The 11764-nt window shown below is 42.1% G+C and overlaps 1 protein-coding gene across 1 annotated transcript in view; it reads left to right on the forward strand.

Annotated features, from left to right (window-relative positions):
• The window catches only part of PTPRQ (protein tyrosine phosphatase receptor type Q), an 814679-nt gene extending 809601 nt beyond the window's left edge, over positions 1-5078 (forward strand). The window contains exons 62-64 of the mRNA XM_073651596.1: positions 1746-1881; positions 3735-3858; positions 4440-5078. Of these exons, the coding sequence (XP_073507697.1) occupies positions 1746-1881; positions 3735-3858; positions 4440-4477 (298 nt within the window). The 3' untranslated portion in view covers positions 4478-5078. The remainder of the gene's footprint in view (positions 1-1745; positions 1882-3734; positions 3859-4439) is intronic.
• The last annotated feature ends 6686 nt before the right edge of the window (positions 5079-11764 follow it).

Genomic DNA, 11764 nt, shown 5'->3' on the forward strand with positions numbered 1-11764 from the left:
GCCCTTCGTTCGCCAATTTAATAGAAAAAAGTTCCCACGCAGGTCCACCGTAGTCTACCGAATCTGAAAAAATCCAGAGAGCAGAGTGACCAGAAACATCTGAAGAGCAGTAGTGTTACTGATGTCAACGCTCATCAGAGGCGCCATGTCTCACCCAGCGACTGTGAAGAGCAATAATGTTACTGATGTCACTGCTGTTCAGAGCGGCCGGGTCTCGAGGATCTCAGCATGACCCGGCGACTCTAATGAGCAGTGACATCAGTAATGTTACTACTCATCACAGTCACCAGGTCTCATGGAGCACAACATGAGCCGGGAGTGGCTGCTGCTAAAGCCTATAGAGTCTCAGAATAAGACGCCGTAGGATTTAGGGAACTTCGTGGGAATCGCAGTACTATGTCGGACCTGCATGGAAACTTTCTTTCTAATAAGTTGGTGAATGAGGGATAGGGTCTTGTTTATATTTCTCTCTGTTTACGTTTTTTAGGTTTCCATTTCTGGACTACGTCTGTTTTGCTAGACCATATCGGACCTGCGTGGGAACTTTTTTTTTTTATAAAATCGAGAACTAGGGAAAGTGTGGGGGAGTGATTATTTAAATAAAGATTATTTGTGTGTGTGTGTTTTTTTATTACTTATTGGGTTTGTAACCTCACCATTACTAACACTAAGGTTTGATAGGCTGTGTTTTTGGACAATTCACAGCTGGATTAAAAGCCCAAGCCCCATTACCCCGATTGCCAACGCACCAGGGCCATCGGGAAGAGTAAAGGCGAAATTCCGGAGTAGAAGCATCTCATCTGATTCTCCACTTCATTTGCGGGCTGGTATTTTTAGGCTGGGAACGGCCCAATAACCAGGGACCTTCCCAGCCTGATAATATTAGCTCTCAGCTGTCTGCTTTATCCTTGCTGGTTACAAATAATGGGGGGGAACCCCACGTCATTTTTTTTCATTTATTTAATCATAAAAAGCTGTCCAATAAACTCCACAGAGTGCAATTTTAGAATATGTCGGGGGGTTGTGCAATTATATATCTATATATCTGTCTGTATGTCTATTTATTTATGTCTGTCTGTCTATATGTCTGTCTGTATGTCTATATATCTATATGTCGGTCTGTCTATATGTCTGTCTGTATGTCTATATGTCTGTCTAAAGCTATCTACAGTATCTATATCTACTATCTATGTCTATTATCTATCTCTACATTCATTCATTTCTGTCCAAAAATGCTAGAAAAACGCAGGTCAAAAACGTTGCGAAAACGCCGCCAAAATGCGGCAAAAACACACGTTTTTCCTGCCAAGAGACACAGAAATGGTGCAGAAGTTTCTACACCCAAATACTCAACATGTGCACATACCCTAAAAGCCACAGATGTTGGTCTTGGCCACTGGAAAAACAGCAGAATGCCATTCTTGATTTACTGAAAACAATTTGCCCAGGAATATTTTAGCTGAATTTTTATTGTGTCAGATATGGCAGTAGTATAAGACATCACAGTCTTATGGGGAGAACCCATATCAGAAACTGTAGTTCTCTTTGGATTTTCTCTGCGGAAATGCTCTAGAGAGATACCCTTAAATTGCTTATATTTTCAGTGAAATATACAATACATACAGTAAATATTCCGTATAACGAATATGCATTCCACATGTAGCAGTTTATAGGTTCTTCATAATAATTATCATTGGGTGAAGTTTGTATTTTCATAATGAACAATATCTAAATATACATTTTAGTGCGGGGGTTGGAAGATCAGGAGTTTTTGTTGCAATGGATCATTTAATTCAACATATTAACCACCATGACTTTGTGGACATATATGGCCTCGTGGCAGAGCTAAGAAGTGAACGAATGTGTATGGTGCAAAACCTGGTAAGTGAAGTTTTTATTGCATGTACACCAAATTTATAGATCATAATTCAATTAATTTCTTAATATTAGACAGTAGGGAAAATAAAATTGTATCTCATCTTCAAATACTAGAGCCTGTAAACTAGGCCCCTTGGTAAGAACAATATATGGGCCATGTGTAGTCCAACAGCTCATCATAATGCACAATTCCACCTTCTTTGGAAGTAGAAGTGCCCCCCTTCCTCATGGGCCCCTGTGCGGCCGCACAGGTTGCACCAATAATATGTCCGCCTCTTCCCTGCTGTATTGTCTCTATGATATACATACATTCGTACATTTCTCTCTCTCCCCCCATCCATCCTATTACAAGAACGTGATTATGAGTGGCAGTATGGGTAAGCTTTATTGCCAGGGCCGGTGTTCTGGTGCTTTGTGTTACTTCTATGCACTGCATCAATGACGTGCCTGCAGTAGTGTCCTGTACAGGTTGTGTATGAAGCTGGGAGAGGAGTGGGAGGGTTCAGCTGGAGTTATAGCTAGTGTTCTTACTTCTCACTTGCAGCCCAGCACAAGAGCTGATGGGAAATGTAGTCAGAAGAGAACAGAGGATTATGAAGAGGAAGTGATGGCTGTGATGGCATAGCAGGGGACAGGAAGCAAAGCAGAAAGTCATAAAACAACATGAACATTGTCAGGAAAAGTATATGCTGATCTTTAGGGGCATTACATTTAGGCATTTACAGTATTTTTCGGACTATAAGACGCACTTTTTTCCTCCAAAATTTTGGAGGAAAATGGGGGGTGTGTCTTATAGTCCAAATGTTGGGGGAGAGAGGGTGTATATATATTTATATATATATATATATATATATATATGCTGTGTGGGATGTGGGGGGAGCTGTAGCTGTGGAGGAGCGGGGAACAGGAGGCAGCAGCCGCCTGCTGCAGCCTACACTGTCCCCGCTGCTAAAGAAAATGAATATTCACTGCCCCCCACGCGCATGGGGCGTGGGGAGCACTGAATATTCATACTTCTTAATAGTGGCACACAGTGTAGCTGCAGACCACAGAATTCTAGGGCGTCTAACTCAGAGCAGGTTTTGATCACTAGGATACTGAACTACCATCTGACTAGAAATATTTCTGTTTTCAAATATAAGTGGGAAATGTTTTTTATTGAATATTTTGCCATCCACTGGGTATTTTTATGGACTTAGAAAAAAGAAAAAACAATCATCAGCTCGCCCATTCATGTAGAAGATAGGCTTCCTTGCACGGAAACTGGCAGTGCCACAGGAAAAGTATTCAAAAGACAAGAATTATCCAGCGTGGAAAAAATCTCCATAAAAATAGAAAATTTATTAATGAAAAGTATTTACATTTTTTTTTGTTTTGTTCAGAGACATAAGATGACATCAAGCTAGTACAGAGTACTTAGGCAGACGCGTTTCGGACTGAAACTTCCTTATTCATTGCTATCCATACCCATGTGCTTGTCAGCGTTTGTATATCGTATCCTGACTATGCACGTGGTTGGATATGGCCAATCCCATCTTGTGGGGATCTTGTTCTGAGTTCCACATGATTATTGATAGCAATGAATATGGAAGTTTCAGTCCGAAATGCGTCTGCCTAAGTACTCTGTACTGATTTGATGTCATCTTATGTCTCTGAAAAAAAAAAACTTTTTTAAATACTTTTCATTAATAAATTTTCTATTTTTATGGAGATTTTTTCCACGCTGGATAATTCTTTTGAATTTTTATGGACTTGTTATAAATCACAAATAATATAGTACAGATCTGTCTTTTTGGAAAAAAAATATTAGTTAGATTGCTATATAGGTTATTGCTGTTTTTTTCTTCTCCCAACAGGCACAATATATATTTTTACATCAGTGTGTTGTGGACCTATTAGCTACCAAAGGCAGTAACCAGGCCATCTGTTTTGTAAATTACTCTGCTCTCCAGAAAATGGACTCTTTGGATGCCATGGAGGGTAAGCAGATCCCATAGTATTTTCTTCACTTTGCCGTTTGCATTGAAATTTGGATATTTATTACTATCGCATTATATACAGTATATATATATTTTTTTGTTTGTTTGGATATTTTACCAATATTGGATATTGGAGAGAGATTCTTTTCTTTCATATGTGTTAAAGTTATTGGGTAACAAAAGCATATTTGGGAACTATTTATACCTGCATCAGTTAAAAGGGTTTTCTGGTCTGAAATGAGAAGTCTGCAGTCATTCTGTATGACTGCAGACTGATGAATCCTCCCAGCGCACGCTCTGTGTGCTGCGGGGATTCACCGGGTTCTTAGCCGGGAACGGCAGTGATTTATGCAATGTGCATACTCACGGACAAAACTCGACAAATGGATGCAGCCTCGCTCAATACACTAGACAGCCACGCCCTCGCTCCATACAAGCCCACTAGACCACTTCTCTCTCGGGGGAGTGCAAATTGTCATACTCAACTCTGCTTGTAATAAATGCAGCATATTTATGGTAATGGAACAGTTACTTAGCCTCTACATAACACTATAAGCCGCTTTAATAATTTCTTCTTTTTAGGTGATGTTGAACTTGAATGGGAAGAGACAACAATGTAACATTTAATATCGGACAAAACCTTATCCCATATAACTTGTGGCAGAAGCCAAAAGAGCTCCCTCTTATGGAGAAGAGCAGAGGAGATCTGAATTAACAACCATAAGTACTCCTGTGCCTTGAACTTTTTTCAGTAGCAATGTTATGTGCACAGAAACACAAGATATTCAAAGATTTTTGCACTGCTGTGGTCTAAGAGTAAAAGAATTGAAGGAAATTTTTTAAAAAACTTTACCTTGAAAGAGATAAGCAGAGCCAAACTGAATGTAAAGTGTTACTGTCCTCTGTGTGGATACCTCAGTTTGAATAATTACGTCCTCTTTTTGAGATCTACATGCATATGTTAAGGGTTTTGTCGATCTTGGGATACCATGCTCTGATCCTGAACAGCTGACGAGTTGCCCTGTGACACTATGGAAATATTTGGGCTTTTACACAGCACACAGTAGCTCTTCAAGGATACTTGGCATATTTAAGACTGCCAATTGTTTTATCAATCCTATTTCCATATTTTTCATATAGTTGGCGATACATTACCTCATTTATCTCTCTCTTTTTTTTATTAAAATACATTGTAGAATAAAGGTTGGCTTTACGATACCTTCCAGCGACTTGATTTGCAGTTCTTGTTTTCACCTCAGGATTCTTAGAAAAATGAGCATAGACATATTACTAGCAGAACATTGTGCTCCGCTATACCAGAAAATTGATTACGCCACCAATATCATAAAATTTACAAGTTAAAATGGAAGTCTAGCCAACCATGGATGCACATTTTAAAGTAGTGACAAATATCCTATGATTTACTGCAAGATGTATCCTGATGACTGTGACCTCAAAGAAAATGATATTATGAAGGGTACACACGAGCTCCAGAAATGCATGTGACTTGCTTTTACAAGCAGCATATCCAGATAATATATCAGGGTACTTCTCAAGGTTAGCCAGTTATATATATATACATATGTATTCTTGCGTTTAATTTATGTTTTCAAAATTTTGACATAAAACATAAATATTGAGGATTCCCCCACATCCATCTAACCCAGAACAAATAGATGACATAAGGTGCATTTTCAATGTAAAGTTCCAATTGGGGATAGAGTACAGGTACAATAATATAAACTAGACTCAGAGAGTTAAAAAATGTGTATAGGTCACAAAACAGAGATTAAGCAATTAGTCAGATATACCCTTAGTATACAGGGTGGGCCATTTATATTGATACACCTAAATTAAATGGGACTGGTTGGTGATAGCATCTGAAACAACGGATACTGGAAGCCTGTGCTAGAATTTCTTCTGCCGTGCTATCAGTGTGTCAAGAGTGGGAGAAGAGGGTTGCATTGACAATCCAACACAAGGGGCAGCACTTTGAACACATTTTATAAGTGGTCATAAACCAGTAAAAAACTCATGAAATAAATTACGTTAAAAACAAGCACACTATTGTTTTTCTTATGAAATTCTCAATAAGTTTGATGTGTCACATGACCCTCTTCCCATTGAAAAAAATAAAGTTGGATCCAAAATGGCCAACTTCAAAATGGCCGCCATGGTCACCACCCATCTGGAAAAGTTTTCCCCCCTCCCATATACTAATGTGCCACAAACAGAAAGTTAATATCACCAACCGCGATCTGCCGCCATGAGAGGACGAGCGCACCGGGGGCCATCAGAAGGTAAATATAACATTTATTTTTTATTTTATTCTTTTTTTTACAGTTTTCTATGGTACTCGGGTCCGGAGGAGAGTCTCCTCTCCTCCACACCTGGTACCATCCGCACATTGAATGCATGTATTCCGCATGTGCTTATCTGGTGAAGTGCAATACATGCGTTCTAATGCAAACACACAACAGAAAGCAGAAGCTTTGACTGACAGTGATCTGGGCCAGACAATTCACTAAAATAGCACAGCAATTACTTTGAACAGGGAGCACCTGGAGAAATCTCTGCACCTCCCAGTCTCAGGTCAACTGAGCTGTCAATCAAAGCACTGACAGCTCAGCATGACCCAGCACTGGATAGGATGACAGAGCTGTCCATCATTAAGTCTCAGACACACCGGGCGGAGGAATAGTGACACCGGGCTTACCCTACGGGAGCATTACTAAGTGGCTACCTGGTCTTCACTAGAGCCTCCGATGGTGAGGATAGGCTTTGGCGATTAGGGTAGCCACCAGGTTCCACTCCAGGGCAGTGTCCAGACCTGCAGCAGCTGACCGAAAGGTCAGAGGCACAGATGCAAAGCACAGAGGGAGTAAACAGAGATGTCAGGAAGTCAGAGGTCAGGGTGGGCAGCACAGGTCCAGAATAAGAAGCTGGGGTCAGGAGCGGGGAGGTCAGACAAAATGAGCCAGGTCAGTAACATTAGAGTCAAAAGAGGAATACACCAAGACAGGTAACTAGAAACAGTCTGAAACTAAGAACCTAAATTCAGGCAAGGTGTGGAGAGAGGAGCTGTCTAATAAAATCCCTGCTGGCAGGAAATAGGCCAGGGTAGCAAAACTCTGCAGGACACAGCAGGGTTAAATTCCTGCAGAGTCTGGCTGCGCCTCCCTAATAGCTAGGTGGAGACAGCAGGAAGATGCAGTAGTACTAGAAGTGCTGCAAGAAGGAACTCAGCAAGATGGCCTGACACAGAGAGGAGCAGAGCAGCGAACGCAGTGAGTAAGACGGTGCCCACTAACCATGCAAGTTATCAGCGTAACAATGACTTTGGTGAAGCAACTATTCAGGAATCTTAAGCTGGGAAATTCAGTATCCTCCCATCTCCTAAGATGTTGGAGTTGGGCAGCAAGAAAATACATCTAACTCTCCATTGTTTTTTTCCCTTTGAAGGGTCTCTAGCCTTATGCTGCCAGGCCACCACACTGCATCAGTTTCTAAAAGAAACCATTAAAATATCTAGTTGGATATTATACTGGATAATTATGTATCAGATACAGTAAATGGGGTTTCGGTATCTAAATCATTTTAATCAGATTTGATCTGCTTACCACTGACGGTGGTAGTTTTAACCATAACTCTAACTTATGGTTGCATTTGCTAATGAGGGGAACAAGTTGAATTTTTCGAAGTTACTCTAGGATGTTCAAATGCTTAATCCCAATTATTTAAATACAGAAACTACCTGACATAATGTATGATTCTATATGCTCTCTTTTATCAATGAGCAATAGTACTGATTTAGTCCACCTATTTACAAAATTTGAGAACTGACAGAATGTTTTAATGATCCATCCATCTATTGTGACATAAAACAAGTCATCACCATTAGCGAAAAACATTAGTGCATGGTTGGTGTACTGTATAACACCACATTTCTTGCAAGCTCCTTGTTTTAAATCCAATTATATCAGGATGTTTTCTGATCATGGCCGCTTGAAGTTCCATAGCCACCTTGAAGATCAGTTCAGAGAGTTGACAGTCTTGTCTGGTTCCCCTGCAAAATGTAAAGGCTCAGTTAACCCCTTACCACTGAAGAATGTTTTCACCTTCGTGACAGAGCCTCATTTTCCAAATCTGATGCATCTCTTTATGTGGTAATCACTTTGTAAGGCTTCTTTCAATCCAATAAAATGAAATTTGCTAAAAATTTGAAAATTTGTAATTTTCAAGTTTTGAATTTTTATGCTCTTATAACAGGCGTCTCTGCCTTCTGCCTCCCTCACCCAGCTGAGACGCCGGCCCACTCACCACCGGAACCCCCATCATGCTTGTTCCGCTTCTCCTTCATCTCCCTGCTCTGCTGTTGCCTGAAAGGGACAGCGTGCGCCGTCTTAAAGTGTCCCCAGCCAATGGGAGACACTTATTATTTAACCCTAGAACGCATACCTGGGGCCTCGCAGGCCCGCCCTGTTAATTGTTTTTTCTATTTTCTGCAAGATTACTTTAGTTAGAATTTTGAAACTCTAGGTATTCCTCAGGAATATAGTAGTTTGTCATTTCCAGTTGTTCATTTATTTTTATGTTACAGGCATTTTCGGTATAACAACTCTTTTTTGAAAATACCCATTTTTATGGTCATGCGTTCTACGGTTAAGGCACCTCTACCTGATGGGAGGTGCCTGTGCAACATTGTCTGTTTTCCTAACACACTTGGTAGTTATGGAGGTCCCAGTGCTTGTATCCAGTATACCTGCCTGTCAGTCAGCTGTGCCAGCCTGCCTGTCTATCAGCCATGCCAGCCAGCCTTTCTGTCAGCCATGCCCGTCTGCCTTCCAGTATACCAGCTGTGCCAGCCTGTCTGTATATCAGCCATGCTAGCCTGCCTGTACATCAGATGTGCCCGCCTGCCTGTATACCAGCCTGCCAGTCTATCAGGCGTACCCTCCAGCACCCGCCTGACTGTATACCAGCCGTGCCCCACCAGAACCAGCCTGCCTGTGTCATGCTTGTCTACCATTCCTGGCCGTTCCTGCCTCCCGTCCCTTGGGGGTCAGCAGTCATCCACCCGAGATCAGTCCCGGAGTAGCACCTGATCTGGCCTCCCTCGTCTCTCCTCAGATCGTGGTATCATCAGCCGCCGTTTATTCGAGGTTGGACTTGGAGAGGCTCCTAATCACACCCCTCCGGGCTCTTCTTGGATCACAGCACAGTGGCTCCACCACCCAGCCTGTTACAGCTTTTATGGTCAGCTGGATTCTCTCTATTTCACTCCTGTAGAGTGTAAGCTTTTATGGTCAGCAGGGTTGGCTCTATTTCACTCCTGTAGGGTGTAAGGTTTTATGGTCAGCGGGTCCTCTCTATTTTCTGTAGAGTGTAAACTCTTATGGTTAGTGGGGTTCTCTTTCTCCTGTACAGTATAAGTTCTTATGATCAGCAGGGTCCTTTCTTTCGCTCTCTCTCTCCTGTAGAATGTAAGCTCTTATGGTCAGCTGGGTTCTCTCTCTCTCCTCTAAACATTGTGTATTTTCCAAGCAATTACAAGCTTTCCAGTATTGAGATTTACACAAATTTATTTGCCACATATCAAATTTTGGGGTCAGATTCAAATATCAAAAGATCCGCTCATCTCTACTACTGAATTTTGGATCAATCGATTCTCGCCAGTTTATATAGACTTTCTTGGTCATTAGATCATTTCTTTGCACTCTCAAAATGCAAAGATTTGCCGCTGGACATAAGGAAGATGAGTACAACGCAGTTTGTTTCTTTATAATAACCTGCATCCAGGGACATTAATTTACTGACAGGGAACAACCCCTTTAATGCAAAAGCTACTTGTTGATGCACAAAAGAACAGCTTTGAGGTGAGCAAGACCGTAAATAGTATTTGGGATTACTGGGGATGTGCTGTCTGCAAAGCGTATTTTAAAGGTTTTAGCTGTATCTGTGGGGCCCCTGAGGGTTCAGTCGCCACAGGAGTACTGCACCTCAGTTCGAGGTGTGGTATCTCCTCTTCCAGGTAAGGATGGAGCATCTCTCAGGACCCCACTTCACCACTCAACACTACACCACTCCTGTCCTGAAGGGGGCCTAAATGCACCAGGGTGCTGCCCCGGTCCGGGATATAGGAGATGGGGGGAACCAAAGATAGGGGGAACCATGTAGTGGGTGAGGGTGGAGGAAACACTTTTAGAAAACACTTATTCATTCATATTTAATCTTTGGCCATCTTGGGTTCAAGGTCTTTGATTGTGGTCTTCTGCCAGGGTCCAGCAAAAGTCTGTAGCTGACTGAAGATACACGGTCCTCTTACTCTGGCCTTGAGACGAGGAGCGGGTTAGAGTTAACCACTGTCTCTACCCGGTCAGGGTCCTGACCTAAGAAGGCCTTGGAGGGGAGCAGAGGCTCCACAGGCAAAAGTTTCCCAGGGGGATACGGACGGAGCGGAGTCGCCACCTGTATTCTTTACTCTGGCCTAGTCAGAGGGATTCCTGCTGCAAGAAGGGTGACCGGCCCCCGATATCTGACTTTGTTACTTCACGTCTCAGTCAGAAAAGCCCGGAGGCCTAGTGAATCCCAGGGGGATACGGACGGAGCGGAGTCGCCACCTGTATCTCTTACACTGCGTTTATCCAGTGGGACCTGGCCTTGCACCCCGTTCGTACCACACACAGTCAGGAGACGACTTAGTGGGAGAACTTACCAAGGAGAGGAACACACACCAGAGGGGTCTCGACAGGTGCTCCTGATCTACCTGGGAAGTGCTGAACCCCCTTCCCAGTGGCCGCAGTACACCGTGTGTAGCAGAGGGAAGCTTTGCGGCTGAAAGTTCATCTGAAAGTGAGTAGAGACCCGGATGACTTCACACACCGCCTCAGTTCATTATTTCCTGTGCGGCACTGCACCCACCATTCCTTCTCACACTGCCCTGAGGTCTGCTCCGCCTGTGGGGAGCTGTCCCATCTTAGCTGCCCGTACCACCAGCCTCAGTGGACTGTAGCAGCGCTGGTGTCTATCACTGGAAACCGCAGGTGGCGTAGTCGAAATACCACTCTTACTTCAAAGCCCATTATTTTTTGAATGTGACAGCCCTGCATCCGCCCTTGACCCCTACACCGACCCGGCTCCGAGTACCCCAAGAACCCAGGGAGGGCGACTGATGTGTCACACATATCCATGGAACTCATTAGTATCAATCCATGGCAATGTTATAACAGCAGATTTAAAACAAACTGTGTTTGTGAAGAATGCCTAGAAATTCTTTAATAATGTTTGGTACGAAAAACAAAAAAAAATCATTTTGGAATGGTTTGAGCAAAATTACAAATAGTTCAATTTTTTGATTTAAAAAGTAAGGACTTGTTTGCATGCTGCGTTTTTCCAGTGCATTTTTCAAGGGTAAAAATATATTACACCTTACAGTTTGAGAAAAGTGAATGAGAATTCTGAAGTCTCATGCACATGCTGTTTTTTCCCATTCAGATTTAAACCATCAATGCAGTTTTATTTTTCAAATATATTGCATGTCAATTCTTTCAACGTTTTTGCAGCAATTTTCATTCATTCATTCAAATGAGTGGGGGAAAAAAGCAACTAAAAACGCATTAAAAAAACGCATAAAAAACCTGACGTAAAAACGCATAAAAAATGCACTAATTTTATATGGAATTTTTCCTGACAGTACTCTGGATTTTAGTGCAGAGTACTAACTTTATTTCATAAATCATTAGTTCACATAAAAGTAAGCAACTATTAATTATATCTTATCGGAAAAATCTGCTGCTCTTTAATCTTGGACTGATCTTTCTCTCTCAAGTTATTGGTAAAATCTGTGAAATCTGTTTCAGCGAAGACAGACTTGCCCATTACTGAGATAGAAGATGACAGTTGGTGCT

Source organism: Phyllobates terribilis, unplaced genomic scaffold, assembly GCF_046119375.1.
Source record: "Phyllobates terribilis strain yellow unplaced genomic scaffold, ASM4611937v1 Scaffold_11__3_contigs__length_659146591, whole genome shotgun sequence".
Taxonomy (NCBI): Eukaryota; Metazoa; Chordata; class Amphibia; order Anura; family Dendrobatidae; genus Phyllobates; species Phyllobates terribilis.